Raw genomic sequence first — 18,364 nt, 5'->3', positions numbered from 1 at the left:
ATATCATCAATGATCTCTTAGATATCTTGGACTAAGTGCCCAGTGGACATCTTCAGTTCAGAAATCATCTTTTGCCCTACTTGTTACTTACCCTATTGTTGTAGAGGGCAACACCATCCTCTGATGCCCTTTAGCTCACAACATCAGAGTGATTCTAAATTCTTCTTTATCCCTTACCCCATATATACAAGCTGTTTCCAAAATCTAGTTTTTTCAGCTTGGCAATGTCTCTTAAATATATCACTCCCTGGCTATCGACTCTTTTTCTGAATCCCTCTGAAACTGTCACTCTGTATCTCTATGTCTCTCTCTGGCTCTTTCTCCATCTGTCTCTTTATCTTTCCATCTCTGATTACAAGCAATCTTTCCCTTTGAAATATTATCTTTTTGAAGACAGCATTTACTTTTGATTTTTTTTTGTATTCTTATTGCTTAGCACAGTATCTAGACTATAGGAGGTGGTTAGTAAGTGTTGATTGATAACAAGATTCTCAGTTATCTGGCTTTAAGAGAGAAACACTATTTCCTTAAATTGAATAAAACAGAAGTATCGACTGCATTGCCAAAGAATTCAAATTTTGTGCATCTTCCTGCTTTAGATCAGGTAGGTATTGCACTCTGAATCTTTTCAGTGTTATTCATTACCTTGCAATGACACTCTTTTGAAATACCTATGTCCCATTTTCTTCCCAATGTATAATCTTAAAAATCATGATAATACATTTAGAAGCTATTTTATTTATGAAAGCTATTTATTTATGCATGGTCAAGGGGATCATTAAAAAGATCTTGTCATTGCAAGTTGACTATTAGAAACCCATTTTTTATGTTTGTATGGTCAAAAATCTGCATGGTATGTTCAGTTTTATTTCAAAACTAGACATATGCTAATGCGTAAAGTATAGCATCATTTTTGTGTGTGTGTTTATGTGTGTTCTTGAATGGAATTGACATAGTTTCATTTTATAATTGGGGACACTGGAACTCATGGGGTGAAGTGGTATTCCCAGCACCACAGTGTTTGAGAATTTTAGGGGCAATATTTAAGATAGGAATTCCTGAAATGTCTGACAATCTTTCCACATTGAAAACTTGTAGTTTCTTATAGAGTTTTGCCTTTTATTTTACATTTTCCCTCTCACTTTAGGTTAATGTTCAAACAATATCACCATTTCCTTGCTCTCCAATATGCTGTGGAGGAGATCAATAAGAACCCTTATTTGCTGCCCAACATAACTTTGGGATACCACTTACTCAATAACTTCCATGTGGAGAAACTAGCTGTGGAGAGCTCCTTAATATGGCTGTCAGGAAGAGGTCCAGTTATCCCTAACTATAGATGTGATAGGCAGTCCAATACTGTGGCTGTCATTGGAGGGATGTCTACTACTCTGTCCGTGGCCATGGCCACCATTCTTGAACTGTATAAAGTTCCACAGGTAAGGGAGATCAATACTATCGCTCGCCTTTATCCAATGTGTTCTTTGGATTTAAAGCACCAGATTCATTATAATCTATTCTGATGTAACATCAATGAGTCAATAAACAATTATTAAGGAGTCTTCCATCATGTTCTGACAACAGGTGATACAAAAAAGGGGAAATAGTGCTTTCCAATAGGGAATTCCCTCTGTCCTCTAGGAGAGGTGACGCTCTATTGATTTAAGCCTCATAATTTTGAACCAAGTAACAAGCTAAGTTCACTATACTTCTAGTTCTTCTCTTTATATTTGTATAGAATTCTGATATAGAATTTGGATGGAAGAAAGTTTTCTTTTTCATTATATCATAAAATTCCCAAGGAAAGGGTTCTTTTCCTTTGCATTTCAAAATTGATTTTTGCTTTTTCCCTAAAAAAGTGAAGCTCTAGTACTTGTCTTCATCATTCTGTGCTAATAATGAGCATCAACTTCTATACTCAGAGAGAGCTTCCAATTTAGGATGAAAATTTGACTCTTCTCCTGAATTTGTGCCTGATTTGCCAAATACAGGATGTATCCCTTCAGAACATGAACAGTTTATATATCCATTTCAAGTTATTTCCAAAAAATAAATTTTTATCAATTGCTAAATATTTGTTTTCTAATTGATACTTACAGAACATTATGATGAGCCTAATGTGATCCAAATTGAGAGGCCACAGTACATTGTAAGAGATACAGAATTTTGTTTAGGGCAAATTCAAGATGCCATTTTCTTGTTTTTGTAACCAACCAATCCTTACCTGAGCAAAAGTACTGATTACATTTATCAGAATTTCAGAAATTATACATCCCTCAGTTTTTATGATTCAGAGAATTCTTCTTGGTAATTTCTTGAAATATTATGCCCAGGCTCATTTTTAAATTATGGCTTTCAGTTAATCCAATAATTTTAAAATTATCACTTTTGGAACTCTTTTAGAGGCCAGAGATTCTTACAATGCTATGATTGTAATTTTCTTTTATTTTCATTTGTTTTTTTGCATTCATTTCATTTTTCTTGATGTCTCATGAAGTCATTGGTATTCATTTAATCAGTTCTAATTACTAAGAAAGTATTTTCTTCAGTTAGTTTTTGTATTTGTACAAAAGAGACAAATTGCCCATTTTTTGGCTCATTCTACTTAATAGCTTTTTTTGGGTAAATTTTTGTAAATTTTAGACCATTTTTACATTCACTTTGCTTAATTGTTTTCTTTTTTTAACTCTCATTTCTTCCTCCCCCCTTCTTCAGTCTAATATTTGATTTTTAACATCATTTTTTAGTTCTACAACAAATTTTTTTTAAAATAAAGCTTTTTTTTCAAAACATATGCACGTATAATTAAATAACACTGACCACTGCATAGCCTCGTGCTTCAGATTTTCTTCACCTTCCCCCACTCTCTCCCCAGATTGCAAGCAATTCAATATATGTTAAACATATTAAGATATATGTTAAATCCAATATGTATAAATATATTTATACAATTCTCTTTTTGCACAAGAGAAATCAAATCTAAAAAAGAAAGGAAATGAATAAGAAAACAGAATGCAAGTGAAAAAAAAAGAGTGATTATGTTATGTTGTGATCCACATTCATTTCCTACAGTCCTCTCTTGATGATTCTCATCATCATGAGATCATTGGAACTGGCCTCAATCATATCATTGTTGGAAAGTCATATTCTTCAGACTTGATCATTGTATAATATTGATGTTGTCACATACAATGATCTTTTGGGTCTGCTCATTTCACTTAGCACCAGTTCATGTAAGTCTCTCCAGGCCTCTTTAAAATACTCCTTCTGATCATTTCTTAAAGAACAAGAATATTCCAAAATATTCATATATCATAAATTATTTAGCCATTCTTCAACTGATGGGAATCCACTCAGATTACAGTTTCTTGCCACTATGAAAAGGGCTGCCACAAACATTTTTTCCACATATCGCTCCCTTTCCTTCCTTTAAGATCTCTTTGAGATTAGGCCCAATAGAGACATTGCTGAATCAAAGGGTATGCACAGTATAATGACTTTTTGAACATAGTTTTAAATTGCTCTCCAGAATGGCTGGATCCATTCACAACTCCACCATCAATGTAATAGTGTCCCAGTTTTCTCACATCCACTCCTACGTTCCTTGTCTTTTCCTGTCATCTTAGCCAATCTCAGAGGTGTATGCTAGTATCTCAGAGTTGTCTTAATTTGCATTTCTCTAATCAACAATGATTTAGAGCATCTTCTCATAGGATTAGAAATGATTTTAATTTCTTCATCTGAAAATTGTCTGTTCATATCCTTTGACCATTTATCAATTTGGAGAATGGCTTGAATTCTTATAAATTTCAATGAATTCTCTAGATATTTTAGAAATGAGTCCTTTATCAGAACCCTTAAATGTAAAAATGATTTCCCAGTTTATTGCTTCCCTTCTGGTCTTGTCTGCATTAATTTTGTTTTTACAGAAACCTTTAAACAATATAATCAAAATTATCTATCTGGTGCTTATTTTGAGTTCCAGTTCTTTGTACACAAATTCCTTCCTCCTCCATAAATCTGAGAGGTAAACTATCTTATGTTCCTCTAATTTGCTTATAATATCACTCTTCATGTCTAAATCATGCATCCATGTAGATCTTATCTGGATATATGGTGTTAGGTATGGGTCAAGCCCTAATTTCTTCCATACTAGTTTCCAATTTTCTCAGCAGTTTTTGTCAAATAGTGAATTCTTATCCCAAAAGCTGGGGTCTTTGGGTTTCTCAAAAACGAGATTGCTACAGTTATTGCCTATTCTGTCCTGTGATCCTAATCTATTCCATTGATCTATTTCCTAGCCAGTACCAAATGGTTTTGATGACTGCTGCTTTATAATGTAGTTTTAGATCTGGCACAGCTAGGCCATCTTCATTAGCATTTTTTTTCATTAATTCTCTTGAAAGTCTTGGCCTTTTGTTCTTCCAGATGAACTTTGTTACTACTTTTCTAGATGTCTCAAATAATTTCTTGGTAGTTTGATTGGTATGACACTAAATAAGTAGATTAATTTAAGTAGTGTTGTTAGTTTTATTGTATTTGCTTTACCTACCCATGAACACTTCATATTTTCCCAACTGATTAGGTCTAACTTTATTTGTGTGGAAAGGGTTTTGTAGTTGTGTTCATATAGTTCCTGAGTTTCCCTTGGCATATAGATTCCCAAATATTTTCTACTATCGATAGTTATTTTGAATGGAATTTCTTTTATATTTCTTTCTGTTGGACTTTCTACAATTAATCCTTTTTCGGTGTGAAACAAATCCATATTTTCTTTGAGGTTTCATTTCTACCTATTTTGCCATTACTGTTCTCTTCTGAGTTTCTGTTCTAATTTTCTCTGTAACCATAGAAACTTTCAATAATAGGCTTCAATTTTTGTTTTACTTTCATATGTGTATATTGATTTTACCATCTATTTTATATTTTTATATTTATGTTAGCATTGAGTTCTGCTTTTGAGGTAGAGAAGAATTGTCTCAAGCTTCTTGAACTGGAGCTCAGGACCTCATTGTTAATGTATCTTAGAGTTTGAGGCCTTCTTGCTGCCTTGCCTGAAAACTACTGCAGCTTTTGTATGCTCCTCCTTTACCATGGTACCAAATATGTTTTTTGCTTATTTTTGTTTTAAGATTTATAATAAATTTTTTTTCAAAATACATGCAAAGATAGATTTCAACATTTACTCTTGCAAAACCTTGTGTTCCCAATTTCCCCCCATTCCTTCCCATATCCCCCCCCTCCTGTAGAGACCTAATATTCCAACAATATGGGTTAAACATATTCTTGATGACTTTCTAACTTGTCTTGGACTGGATAATTATTTGATCCCATGGCTTTGTTGGTTTTGCCACATCTGAACTAATCTTGATTAATTATTCTATAGTTGTTCTTTAGGAAAATTTGGGAGACTTCAAGCAAATTCTTACCTTGTTTTGCCATCCTCATTCTTTTTTCCAGTTTTGAAACAAAAAGTATCAAGCATTACCATGATACATTTTTCATTTTAAATCTAAGATAATTTTGCCTCTAATTTTATCATTTTTATTTATGTTATTATTTGATTTAAAAGAGATAGTAAACTTACTTATGATTGAGTAGAGTACCAAATGCAATATTGAATCCAATAGAATAATGCTCAAATGATATTTGTCTTTACCATAGATCAGTTTTTTCTCTGGAGGTCAATAAAATTTTCCTTCATAAGCCCTTCATAAGTGATTTCAAAGTTTATTCCTCACAATAGTTAAGTCATAGAGGAATAGTATTTGAATTATGTTTCAGAATTTGTGTTTGATGTTGTCTTGGTTTTGCTCATTTCACTCTAAATAATTTGATCTGAGATTTTCCATGTGTTTCACACCATAGCACCGTAGTATATCACAATTACATACAACTCCTTTAAGATTTTCCTGTTTATGGCCATTGACAATTCTTTTCAACCCCTAAGAATGTTAACAAAATATTTTATAAAATGTATAATTATTTCCTTTTACCCTGATAACCTTGGGATATAGACCTAATAGTGGTACTGCTGTATCAAGTTGTTCAGTTTATTTTATATTTTTTAGTGCAATTTTAAATTGTTCTTCAAAATAGTTGAATCAATTCATAGTACCCCAATAATTATTAATATCCCAATTTTCTTCATTCCCTCCAACATTTGTACTTTACCCCTTCTCTTCTGCTGGTCAATTTATTATAGAATGCTATTTCATAGGTAAGTTAATTTGAATTTCTTTACTCAATGAAAGGATACTTAGCATATGGCAAGTAGAACCATGCCTTAATTATTGAAAAATGGATTTTCTTTCTAACTGGAATTAGAAGAGAGAGCCATTTATAATTACTCTTCTGAAGGAAAAAAAAATTGTCATGAGTGTGGGTCATATTTTATATATTTTTAAATCACATGTACAAGTCTAAGGATAAAGTGATGTTATATTACATCATCTTCCCATTTTGTGGGATGAAAGATGTTGGAATTAGAAGATACTTTCTGAAACACTTGTCTTTAGGAGATTCTTCTCACAAGGACATCTGTTTTTGAATCTTGATCAGGATAGTCTTGCTGATTGGATTACTGGGGACCTGATTAAAATAAGATATCTGTACTAATTGCTTTATGTCCTCAGAAAATTGAGGCTTAGTGATGTAACAAAGAAACTCTACATATGAAAATTTCTCATCTCCTGATAAATCAGATGACTGAAGGTCTCACATAGGTGCATCGTTTTTTGTTGTTAGAGATCAAAATTTGGGTGCTGCACACTTATGGAGGAGTGAACCATTCCTTATTTCAGAGAGTTCTTACTGATATGTTTGGGGAAATATTTTAATGACAATCTTGGAGGTAGATTTCATTATGATGAATTCTCCATCTCAATGTTCTCTTGGTTCTACTCACTTCATTTGGCATGAGTTCATGTAGGTTTCTCCAGAATTTTTTGAAGTCATCCAGCTGATCATTTTATTTTTTGAGGCAATCAGGATTGTATGATTGTCCAGAGTCACACAAGCTAGTGAGTATCTGAAGTTTTATTTGAAATCAGGTCTTTCTCACAAACAGGGCTCTTACTGTATCAACATGCTATCTACCTGCCTTAACAAAGGTGTTTTCCCTTTAATATTTTCATAGCAATTACTAAATTTGACGCTTCCCTCTCTGGAATCCAATTTACATTTGATTAAATGCTTTTTGTCAAATTGCCATTTATCAAATAGAAATTAATAGAAAATTAATTAATAATTAATATTAATAATTATTAATAATAATTAATAGAAAATTAATTAATAGAAAAGAAATACATGCAACAAATCAATATTCCAAAGAGTTTTATTTAGTTACAAAATTAAGAAAAATGTTCACTCCTTTGATCAAATTATCTAAAAGAGGAATGGACTTTTGTGGCGAACTGAGTTTTTTTTTCTCCTGGAAATGTTTTAAGCAGTGACTTAGGAATTGCTTGATGGAGACATTGGAGAAAGGATTTGTCAGATACAGTTTTAGCATTTCCTTTCAATTGTTCCATTATTTAATTGTTTGATTTTGTAACCAAAAGCTATAAATTAAAATTTGCAAGCATTTATTCATTACCTACTTTCTGAAAGTAATATACTTGCTTGACATGCAAATATGAAGGACAAGTTTTTACTCTGAATGAGTTTAAATCATCATTTCTCTCTTCTTCATATTTTATTCAGATTAGCTATGGCCAATTTGATCCTCTCCTGAATGATAAGATTCAGTATCCTTATGTCTATCAGCTGGGCAGCAAGGAATCTACTCTTCACCTGGCATTCATCCAATTGATGCTGCATTTTGACTGGACTTGGGTGGGACTGCTCCTTTCGGCTAACACAAGAGGGGAAACGTTCTTCAATGATCTGAAAGAAGAGATGGCCAGGAATGGGCTCTGTGTGGCTATTAAGGAAAGTGTGCCTCAACATATTAAAGAAAAAGAAAGTTTTCAGCTCATTTCTAGGGTCATGGCATCATCATCAAATGTGATTTTCATTTATGGAGATGCTGATTCCCTTCAAGAACTTTCTTTGCTATTGATAACTTTTATACTTTATGGAAAGTTACTGGTTACCACGTATTCTTGGGATTTTTCCCTTGATCCTAAGTTGGAACAATTTCCCATTTTTCATGGTACAATACTGTTTTCTCATACTCAGAAGGAGATTCCAGGTTTCACAGAGTTTGTAAGAAACATATATCCAATCATGAATCCTGAGGACGTTTTCCTAAAAGCTTTCTGGGAATCAGTCTTTGATTGTAGATTTTCAGAAAAAAGTGGTACAGAAATGTTTTATCCTTTGTGCCCAGGAGAGTTTTCCTTTAGAGATATTCCAGTTATGCAAATTGACATGATCCTTATGGAACTGATTCCTAATGTTTACAATGCAGTGTATTTAATTGCCCATGCTCTCCATCAAACGATCCATTCTGAGGCAAAAGTGGCATCAGTTCTGGCAAGAAACTCAAATCTTTCTTGGAAGGTAACATTTTTATTCAAAAATTGAGCTCACCACAGGATATTTGCATTATATTATTAGTAATCTGTTCTAGAGATGAAGAAGCGAAAGAATTACCTGCAAGTTGAATTAAAAACATATTCCTTAATATAGTTTCCATTTTTTTACTTTTGGGATTACACTGAAATCTGGGTAAAAATAATGAAATTAGTTGTGAAAATAAGCATTTAGATTAATTTTGATAGAGTAATCTTTTTGAAATTGTTAGAGTGCTTCCTTTTACACATTCTTTTGTGTCTGAGTTGATATGGCAGGAGACTTTCATTAAATCTATTCCAAATTAGGACCTTTACAGTGACCTGTATGTATCATTGACATTGAAAATTTCTAATTATTTTCTAATTGATAATTTTCTTTTAACTTCTATCAACATTGATAGCTGAGCAGCATACCTGATATTTTGACATGGATATAGTTGCTTCAATGATGCATTCATTTTTTTAAATGAAGAGGAATCATTATTGAGCACTGTATCCTATGTATGATTCTTGGTACTTGAAGGTACTATTGGTATGGGAAAAAAGTTGGAAACCTGGGAACCTAGAAAGTGATTATAACCTAGTAGAATTCATAATACAAGTGAAGACATCTGGGTATACAATAATAATTCTGTAAGCCACTGCAGCTGCTCTTGCAGTGGTCTTCGATGGTCTTTTTATTTTTATACTGGCCACTCTGAATTAGGCCACAAGGAGCTGCTACAGACATTTCCTTTCAACTTTACAAGTTATTCTGAGATGAGACAATGTCTCATTATGACATTTTATTGACGGTGCTGCTCCAGAATTTGATTTGAGGCATGATTGAAAAAAAATTGAGAAAATTCAGTTGAATTGATTCTTCTAGTCAGCTATCCCTGACACTGCCTGACAAACAATTTTAATGATCTAATTTCAATAATTTTCTTTTATTTAAGCAGGAAGCTTAAGGTTTACTAATGTACCCCTTTCCATCTTTCCTTCATTAGTGTATACTCTACTTATGATACTCATGAACAGATCAAACTAAATATTCCCAAACATATTGCTTTCTTTTCTCTTTAAGGTTCTTTTAAAAATAATTTTTTGGTTCCTGTCATATGTGCTGATTAATTCTTTCATGTTATCTATCTTTCTCTGGTATCTTAAAGTGACCATATTAATCCCCTCCCCCTTACAATTGAATTGATAAAAAGGATCAGGCAGAGAATGAGATGGATAGATACTATCATGAAAACATGAACATGAATTTGCCCAGACTTTAAGAGTTAGTAAAGCATAGCAGAAAAAGGAGTGCCATGGTTGGTGGAATTAAGAAAACATGGACAGGAATCAATGACTGAACAATAAATGTGTATTATTATGTATGGCCAATTAGATTCTTTCTTTTCACCCTAGAATATTAAAGTCTTACCAGGAAATTTCTCACTGAGAAATGCAGATTTATTTTCTGTTTTTCAGATTTCTCATTTTACATTTTCTATCTCTCTGGGAAATTTTCTTGAAAATATTCATTAGACCAATGAAAATCACAACCTGAGTGATACAGATAAATTTCTGGCATTTATTGAAAAGTATGATTCTCAAATCTTTCTCAGATTGTATTAGTTTTTCACTTTCTTACACTTTGTCATTTTGAAATTCCTTTTATACTTTCTTCTATTGGAATCATTCCTCTTCCCATGTCTTTTGAAGGACTGAATTATCCAAAGGATAAATTGGATCACTCTGAGTGTCAAATTCTCCTTTAATCTTAAGTTGACTTTATCAACCACTTAAGCTATTTATATTGTATTTTTTTCAAGATTCTTTTGTCAAGGAATAAGATTTCGCCTAAAATTTAGTCCATCATCGCACATTTCTTAAGCACCCACTATATATTGGGATATATGTTAAGTTTTAATGCTAAAACTTTTAAAAAATATGCCCAGTTTTAGGGTTCTCAAAATCTAATAATGAAGAAGTGGTAAGCTTTTGCTTGTCATATGTCTTTACAATATGTTGAATATTTAGTCACATATTCACATGTTCAACCCATAATTGGTTACTGGCTTTGCTATTTTTCCATTGAACTTAGCTTGCAAGGAGAAAGAGTTCAGAGCTCTAAGAGGAGCTTAAGAAGGAGAATGACAATTTTTTTGAGTCTGTTTTCCATTGATTGTCAATCCTGGGACGTGGGCATAAATCCTTTTTTCCCCAAAGATTAACAACCACCTGTCCTTGCCTTCAGCTCCACCACTTTCTGAAGTGTATCAATTCTGTCACTAATGCCAGTGATGAGTCATGTTGGAATGGAACCAAGCCAGTTGCTGAGGCTTATGATATCCTAAATTATAAATCCTTCCCTGGTCAGATAGAGACACTGGTCAAAGTGGGTGAAGTGTATCCTCTTGCTCAGAGATTCACCATTAAGGAAGAAGACATAGATTGGCCAGAAGATTTCCATCAGGTAAGAGGCCAATGGATATGAATTTTATCACTTGACTCTTTTAGCTTCCAGGATACTGATTGTTTCTTCGTCGAGAGCAGGATGTTCCCCACAGACACTGAGAATGTTTGTGATAGGGTACTAATAACCCCTTATTCTTCTTTTTTGCTCTGAACAAAGGAATTGTCTGATTTTCTTTTTTTCAGTCCCACTTGTACATTCTTTCCAGCTAAGTTACATAAAGATCTGAATTGTTCATTCTGAGAGAATCTTGAAATATACTAAATCAAGTAGTCAAGTTTAAAAAATAATAATAGGTACAGAGCAGAGGAAAATTATTCCCCAAAGAGACCTATTTACAGAAGACTATCTAATATCTGGATTCTTATATCTATATAAATAGTTTAATCTGAGTTCGTGTCCTCAAGAAAGACAATAGCTTTTTAGAGTTTTTAAAAAAATTTAAATGCTATGATTATATATTCTTTGCTGATGGCAAATATGTGTATCTATACAGTTTCATCAGTCCATGCAAATGAATAAATTCCATCCCACTCTTCACACTAGTCTTAAGAAGATACTCCAAGCCCAAGAATAAATACAGCCAATCTTACTTATGTGCAATGAACTTGACCTGTGTAATTAGTATATTAGTATATTATGGTGAATAGTCTCTACAGTCATGATACTTTGAGACATTCAAAGTCTTTGTGAAAACACACACAACTTTGGTGGGAAGAATTAACAAAATTTCCCCCTTATGTGGTCAATGAATTGTTTTAATAGAAGCAATTAAAAATGGAATGAAGTTTAGAGTTAAAATGATATTTTCAGGAAAAAATTAGGCAGCAAGTTATTACAATTAAAAAATATCAAGAAGCTTGACTGTGCCTAGGACAGAACATAAGTTTAAACTTTTGAATCTGTGCAGGTACACTGGGGATAAAATGATATGAATTGTGAGATGAAAATATAAATTCTTCAGTGGGAATTAGATCATTCTTGTCCTGCAGATTTGAAATTATGTTTTTTTCTTACTGTCTTCTATAAGGGAGCTTTGAAATCATCATTTCCCTTTTAAATCCATCTTTCAGCATTTCTTCTTTCAATGACATTTTCTCCTTTTCATTGGTGGAAATACAGACTCCAACTTCCATGTGCAGTGTGAAATGTGGCCCTGGATTCAAGAAAACATCTCTTGAAAACCAACCCATCTGCTGCTTTGCTTGCACCCCATGTCCTGAAGGGAAGATTTCCAACCAGACTGGTGGGTTCCTGAAGATAAAGTGTCCTCTCAAAGTAACAGACATTCTAAACTGAAGTGAAGTTTGCTTGGCAAAATAATAATTTTTGAGTTAAAATAACACTGCAATTAATCAGTCCCTTGCATTGCATGTGCTTTGTGGTCATTCCTATAACTATCAAGAGCAAGCCCTGGTTCAAGATACCAAAAATCTATCTGAGCAGAATCCACCAGGATTTTACTAGCATGGGAATCCTTAATATTTCCCTGATCTTGTGGTCTAATTGTAATCTTCCTTATTCCTGTAGGAACGCTTAATCTAAAACTCATTTCTAAACTTTCTCACTGCTAAAGCAAATATTAATGGGACAAAACTTAAAATCTAAAAAATATCTAAGCCCAGACGCATTTAGTTTGAGAATAAGAGTCTGGCCTCCGGAGTTAGTTTTCAAGAAAATGTATAAGATTATCAGATTAGCTGGAATCCTGGAGGGAGATTGTTTTTTGAAAAGCCATTTTCAGAAGGTGGGAGTCCTGACTTTAGGAAACTTGAATCCCCCCAAAAAATGAATAAAAATTTGCCATACCCCACCCCGACCCACTGCATGTGAGGTTCATATTCAAAACTGATTAGGCTTGGTCTTGATTTGCTTTGTAATTGTCATTGCTTTGTAAAATGATATGTTCAAAACTTTAAACTTTTGTTTTTTGGTAGGTTAGCTTTCACTGAACACAATGTCCCCTCTCCATTTAACTTTCTCTCTTCTCTCTCTCTCTCTCTCTCTCTCTCTCTCTCTCTCTCTCTCTCTCTTTCTCTGTCTCTCTCTCTCTCTCTCTCTCTCTCTCTCACTGCCATTATTCTTTATGTCTCCCCTTTGGTATTCTTGGACTTTTATTTTCATTTTGCTTATGTCGCTATAGTCAATCCAGAAAAATAGACTGTTTCTCCTTTTAATTTAGTTGTAATGTATTTCTTTAAGGAGCTCTTTGTAATTGAATCAACATAAGAATTTTGAATAGTTCCAAAGATATTTTAATATTGTATGCACTTTTGCAGTTATTTCAAATAGTTTATCTTTTTCTTTATAACTCTTTCCATTATGTCAAAATTTAGAGGTTTAATAGATTTAGTTTGTTGTTTGCCTGAAGAATTTATTAATTTTCTGTTAGTTCCTTAACTGATTCCATATTATTATTTTTTCCCTATTATTTTTTAAATAAAACATTATATCATTTGAAAATAGGGATAATTGGACATCTTTTTTTCTGTCTTTATTGTTTAATTTCTCTTATTTCAATGTTCCTAATTCCATTTCCAGTTCTGTAGCAATTAAGGAGAAGATTAATCATCTGAATTTTATTCCTATACTCATTAGAAAAGATACTTCTGTACATCTTAGAATAATTTGGTACCTTTTAAAAGATGTATTATTATCTCATAAAAAATCTTCTTAATATTTTTGTAGTGTTTTCAGAATAAACATTTCTTTTGCTTTCTTATAATTTTTGTCTTGAATTGATGCCATTTTTTCTAAATTTGAACTATTTTTGTATCTCTAATTTAAATAGAAATTTCAGAGAATAAATTGTATGATGGGTTAATCACTGCAAACCACTTGTCAGGAGTTTATTTAAAATTTTAAAATAGATATTGATATTTTAAAAAGATATCACTCTGTTTTATGTTTCTTTAATTTGGATAGTGGGCTTTATTTGCCTCATAAAATGTATCTGGTAATATTCTTTCTTAATTCTTGAGAATAATGGTGATATTGTACCATTTTTAAAAAGGTTTATATAATTCTCCAGTGAATCAAGTATTTCTCCAACCCTGGATAGTTCCTTGCAATTAATTCAGTGTTTTCTTTTTTTTTTTTTTTTCAATAATAGCTTTTTGTTTTCAAGATATATGCAAAGTTAGTTTTCAATATTCACCCTTGTAAAACTTTGTGTTCTGAATTTTTCTCCCTGCCTTCTTCCCACACCTCCCTTAGACAACAAGTAATTTAAAATATGTTAACCACATGCAGTTCTATTATACATATTTCCATATTTATCATGCTACACAAGAAAAATCAGAGCAAAAAGGAAAAAAAATCCAGCAAATAACAAAAAAGGTGAAAATACTATATTGCAATCTATATTCAGTCCCCATAGTTCTCTTTGGGAATGCAGATGGTTCTATGCATCTATTCCATTGGAATTAGCCCGAATCACCATGTACATCAGAGCTGATCGTCATATAATCTTGTTGTTGATATGTATAATGATCTCTCAGTTCTTCTCACTTCACTTAGCATCAGTTCATATAGGTTTCTCCAGATCTTTTTGAAGTCATCCTGCTGATTGTATCTTACAATAATATTCCATAACACTCATTTACTATAACTTCTTCAGCCATTCTCCAGTTGCTTGGGATCCACTCAGTTTCCAGTTTTTTGCCAATAGAAAAAGAGTTGTTACAAACTTAATTCAATATTATCAACTGATGTTGGATTACTTAAAATCTTGGCCTCCTGGTTATTTGAGCATTTAATATATTTTTAAAAGAATATTTCACAATTCACAGGCTGTCTTAATTTCCTGAAAGATAGTTATTTTTTATTTTTTATTTTGGGGGCAATCAGGATTGTATGATTTGTCTAAGATTCCACAAGCTAGTAAGTATCTAAAGTTATATTTGAAATCAGGTCTTTCTGACATCCAGGGCTCTTACTATATCAACACACTATCTAGCTGCCTTAACAAAAGTATTTTCCCCCTTAATATTTCTGTAGCAATTACTAAATTTAACACTTCCCTCTTACTGGAAAATGACTTATCTGAAATCCAATTTACCATTTGATTAAATGCTTTTTGTCAAATGGCCATTTATCAAATGTCTGAGAATCAATGTTTTCCACAATTTTTCACAATTTTCTCTTTGATGCTCACTCTTTACCCCAATGTCATAAGTGTAAATAAGTCTCAAAATAAATGATGGTACAATTCATTAACAGTTAAGCAAACAATAAAAGAAATACACAGGTGAGTACGATATAGAAGAAATAGGCCCTGTGAGAGTAATCATACTAGAAGCTGGAGTAATCATGCACATATAGACAGTAAGAGTATAACACTAACAATTGGGAAAGATGGAGACAAGTTTGAAATCCTCATTTCCTATAGTAAGTAACCTAAAGAAACATTGTCATAAATGCACAATATGCTTTTTTATTTATGAACTTCAAAATTGCTAGGGAAAGTACTGTATTTGGGGAAGGTTTGATTTGCATACTCAAAATCATGTTCCATAAGAACAGAGAAGATTTGTAGTTGTAACCTTACTTTGAGAAAAACACATCAAAAAGTCTTTTTAGTCTAATTTTTAAAACTAGTCCTTGGCTTTCATCCATGATAAAATTTTCAGAAATACTACATTGGATTATCTATAAAGTGATCATTCAGGACTCATTGTAGGTGATTTCAAATTGAAATGGATAGTCGAGAATTTAATTTGTTGTTTAGTAAAGCTATGTTATGGAATAAATACATTTAACACATTATTTAATCTATATGTGGAGAAATGATGATACTGACATGTGTCTTTACCTTATTCGGGCTCTAAAACTCTTGTCCCTTTGAATTAGAAGAAGTCTAAAAATGACACTGAACTTGACGTGAAAAGAATAACACCGTGCTTTATAAGAAACAAAAAACTGATCAGTCTAGGATATAGCATGATTTTATTGTTGTTCACAGATGCAGAGCAGTGCCTGCAGTGCCCTGAAGATCAATATCCTAATAGGGAAAGAGATCGTTGCCTCCCCAGGATTGTGACCTTCCTGGCCTATGAGGAACCTCTGGGAATGACTCTGGCCTGTGCAGCCATCTGCTTCTCCCTCCTTACTGTGTTGGTCCTGGGGGTCTTTCTGAAGCACAGGGACACCCCCATAGTCAAAGCCAATAACCGCAGTCTCAGCTACACTCTGCTGGTCTCCCTCAGCCTCTGCTTCCTCTGCTCCTTGCTCTTCATCGGCCATCCTACCACAGCCACCTGCCTGCTGCGACAAACCACATTTGCAATTGTCTTCACAGTGGCCGTTTCCTCCATTTTGGCTAAAACCATCACTGTGGTTCTGGCCTTCAGGGCCACCAAACCTGGGAGCAGACTCCGGAGCTGGCTGGGATCCACAGCATCTTACTCTCTCATTTTCACCTGCACCCTCATCCAAATGTGTCTCTGTGGCATCTGGCTTGGGACATACCCTCCCTTCCTGGAGATGGACATCCACTCTGAGCCTGGCTCCATTATCATCCAGTGCAATGAAGGCTCCCTCCTCGTCTTCTACTGTGTCCTGGGCTACATGGCCTTGCTGGCCTTGGCGAGCTTCACCGTGGCTTTCCTGGCCAGGAACCTGCCAGACACTTTCAACGAAGCCAAGTTCCTGACCTTCAGCATGCTTGTGTTCTGCAGCGTCTGGATCTCCTTCCTGCCCTCGTACCAGAGCTCCAAGGGCAAGGCCATTGTGGCCTTGGAAGTCTTTGCCATCTTGACCTCCAGTGCCGGGATTCTCGCTTGCATCTTTGCTCCCAAGTGCTTTATGATCCTTCTAAGATCAGAACAAAATACTCAGGGGATACTTAAAAAGAAACTTACTGCCTGAGAAGTCAGGTCTTCTCAAGCTCACCACATACAGTCAAGGAAGACTTTTGATCAGATAGTCATAATAAAATCTTAAATGCATCTGATTCATTTGTCTCTGTTTCCTGTAATATTCTTCATTGTTTTTTATTTGAATATAATAGCATTTTGAAAGCATCCTGATTTAAGAATAGAAGAATGGGATCACTTGCTGTTTTGAATTAGTTTCCAGATAGCAAACAATATGTGAATGACATTTTTAAATATTGCTGGAAAATAGTTGTGGAATTTAAGTAAATGACTGTCTGGGTTCCAATTCTAATCTTTAATAAGTCCATCCAGCATTTTGAATCATTTATTTGTTACTTGGAATATTAGAACTTTAATTTTCCCCCAGGTTGCTTGAATTATATCATTAACAATTATTTTTGAGCTTATTGAACATAGATCTGAGAGAAGATTTATGGGAAAATGCTAATTAATTTGCTGAAGAGAATGGTTTCTAACCAGTGAATATGTATTAGAAGTCATTTAGCCTCTCATTTTTCCATCAATTATGTAACTGTAGCGTGATCATTGGATCAAGAAATCTGTTCCAAAGCCTTACTTATATTTCCATCAAATACATCTTGTAACAATACCTTGGCCATATAAGTAATTGATTGTCATGGAATAATAAAAATGAGACAATAATAATGCAGGAATAATAATATTCTTTTCTTTCTTCAAGGAAACTACTTCAATTAGAATATTTAAATGGTTATATTATTTATTCATTGCATCTCCATTATTGCAACCTATCACCTCATTCCTTTTCCTGCGATCTTTGAATATACTTTCTGGGTTTAGATATTTCAAAGGGAAAGTGATGGCTGAAATTCTGTGACATTCTCTTTTAAAAAAGATACCACTATAACTATCAACCACAGGGTATAGAATGTGGTATTTTTTTTTTTGAGAACCATTAATATTTCTGCAATAAAGAAAAGATTTCCAAAAACTCCCCTGCCCAGATCTCTGTTCTTTCTTTCTTTTTAAAAATGAATATTCCATTCACAAGCAATAGGATATTCCCCAGGTTGATAATAGAGAAATTTACAAGTCAGTGCTCTTCCAGAAATAATATAAAAGAAAAGTAAAAATCTGAAGAGAGGAAGGACAAAACTTCAAGAACTAATTCCTAGGCGATTTTAGAAACTGTCTGAATCTAGTGTTCCCAACCTGGCACTCCAGACATTCTCAGAGTTTCCGGCTCTCCTCTTCTCTCATTCCCAAATATGCCATAAAACTACAATTCCTTTGCCTTCTATACATTTAAAAACTTTGGAATTCAGTCCTTTGTGCTTTTCTTGACAGGAAATGAGTATCATCTTATTCCCAGACCAAATGGAAGATATGTCTTGCCATGAACTCCTGGTTTCTCCAGTTCCAAATCCTCTTGTATAGGCCAGAATATTCTCCATCCCCATTAGCCTGGGAAAACTTTAATTGTCTTAATTTCAGAAGTAGGCCCTTACAATTTCCCATCCCTGTGTCAATGAGTTAAGTTT

General features: G+C 33.5%; 1 protein-coding gene across 1 annotated transcript; it reads left to right on the top strand.

Annotated features, from left to right (window-relative positions):
- Window positions 1-1,379: 1,379 nt before the first annotated feature.
- On the top strand, window positions 1,380-16,836 carry LOC127541690 (vomeronasal type-2 receptor 26-like). The gene is made up of 4 exons (XM_051966905.1): window positions 1,380-1,439; window positions 10,750-10,968; window positions 12,091-12,214; window positions 15,932-16,836. The coding sequence occupies exons 1-4, from the start codon at window positions 1,380-1,382 to the stop codon at window positions 16,834-16,836; spliced, it is 1,308 nt and encodes a 435-aa protein (XP_051822865.1).
- Window positions 16,837-18,364: the final 1,528 nt, after the last annotated feature.

The sequence above is a fragment of the Antechinus flavipes genome, chromosome 6 (genome assembly GCF_016432865.1).
Source record: "Antechinus flavipes isolate AdamAnt ecotype Samford, QLD, Australia chromosome 6, AdamAnt_v2, whole genome shotgun sequence".
Classification (NCBI taxonomy): domain Eukaryota; kingdom Metazoa; phylum Chordata; class Mammalia; order Dasyuromorphia; family Dasyuridae; genus Antechinus; species Antechinus flavipes.
This window is presented reverse-complemented; position numbering and strand designations above follow the sequence as displayed.

Excerpts from the sequence above, each read along its gene's own strand:
- LOC127541690 (XM_051966905.1), top strand. The coding sequence starts at position 1,380 with ATGTCTACTACTCTGTCCGTGGCCATGGCCACCATTCTTGAACTGTAT. Across the intron at positions 10,969-12,090 it reads GGCCAGAAGATTTCCATCAG|ACTCCAACTTCCATGTGCAG; the intron begins GTAAGAGGCCAA and ends GTGGAAATACAG. Across the intron at positions 12,215-15,931 it reads GAAGATTTCCAACCAGACTG|ATGCAGAGCAGTGCCTGCAG; the intron begins GTGGGTTCCTGA and ends TGTTGTTCACAG.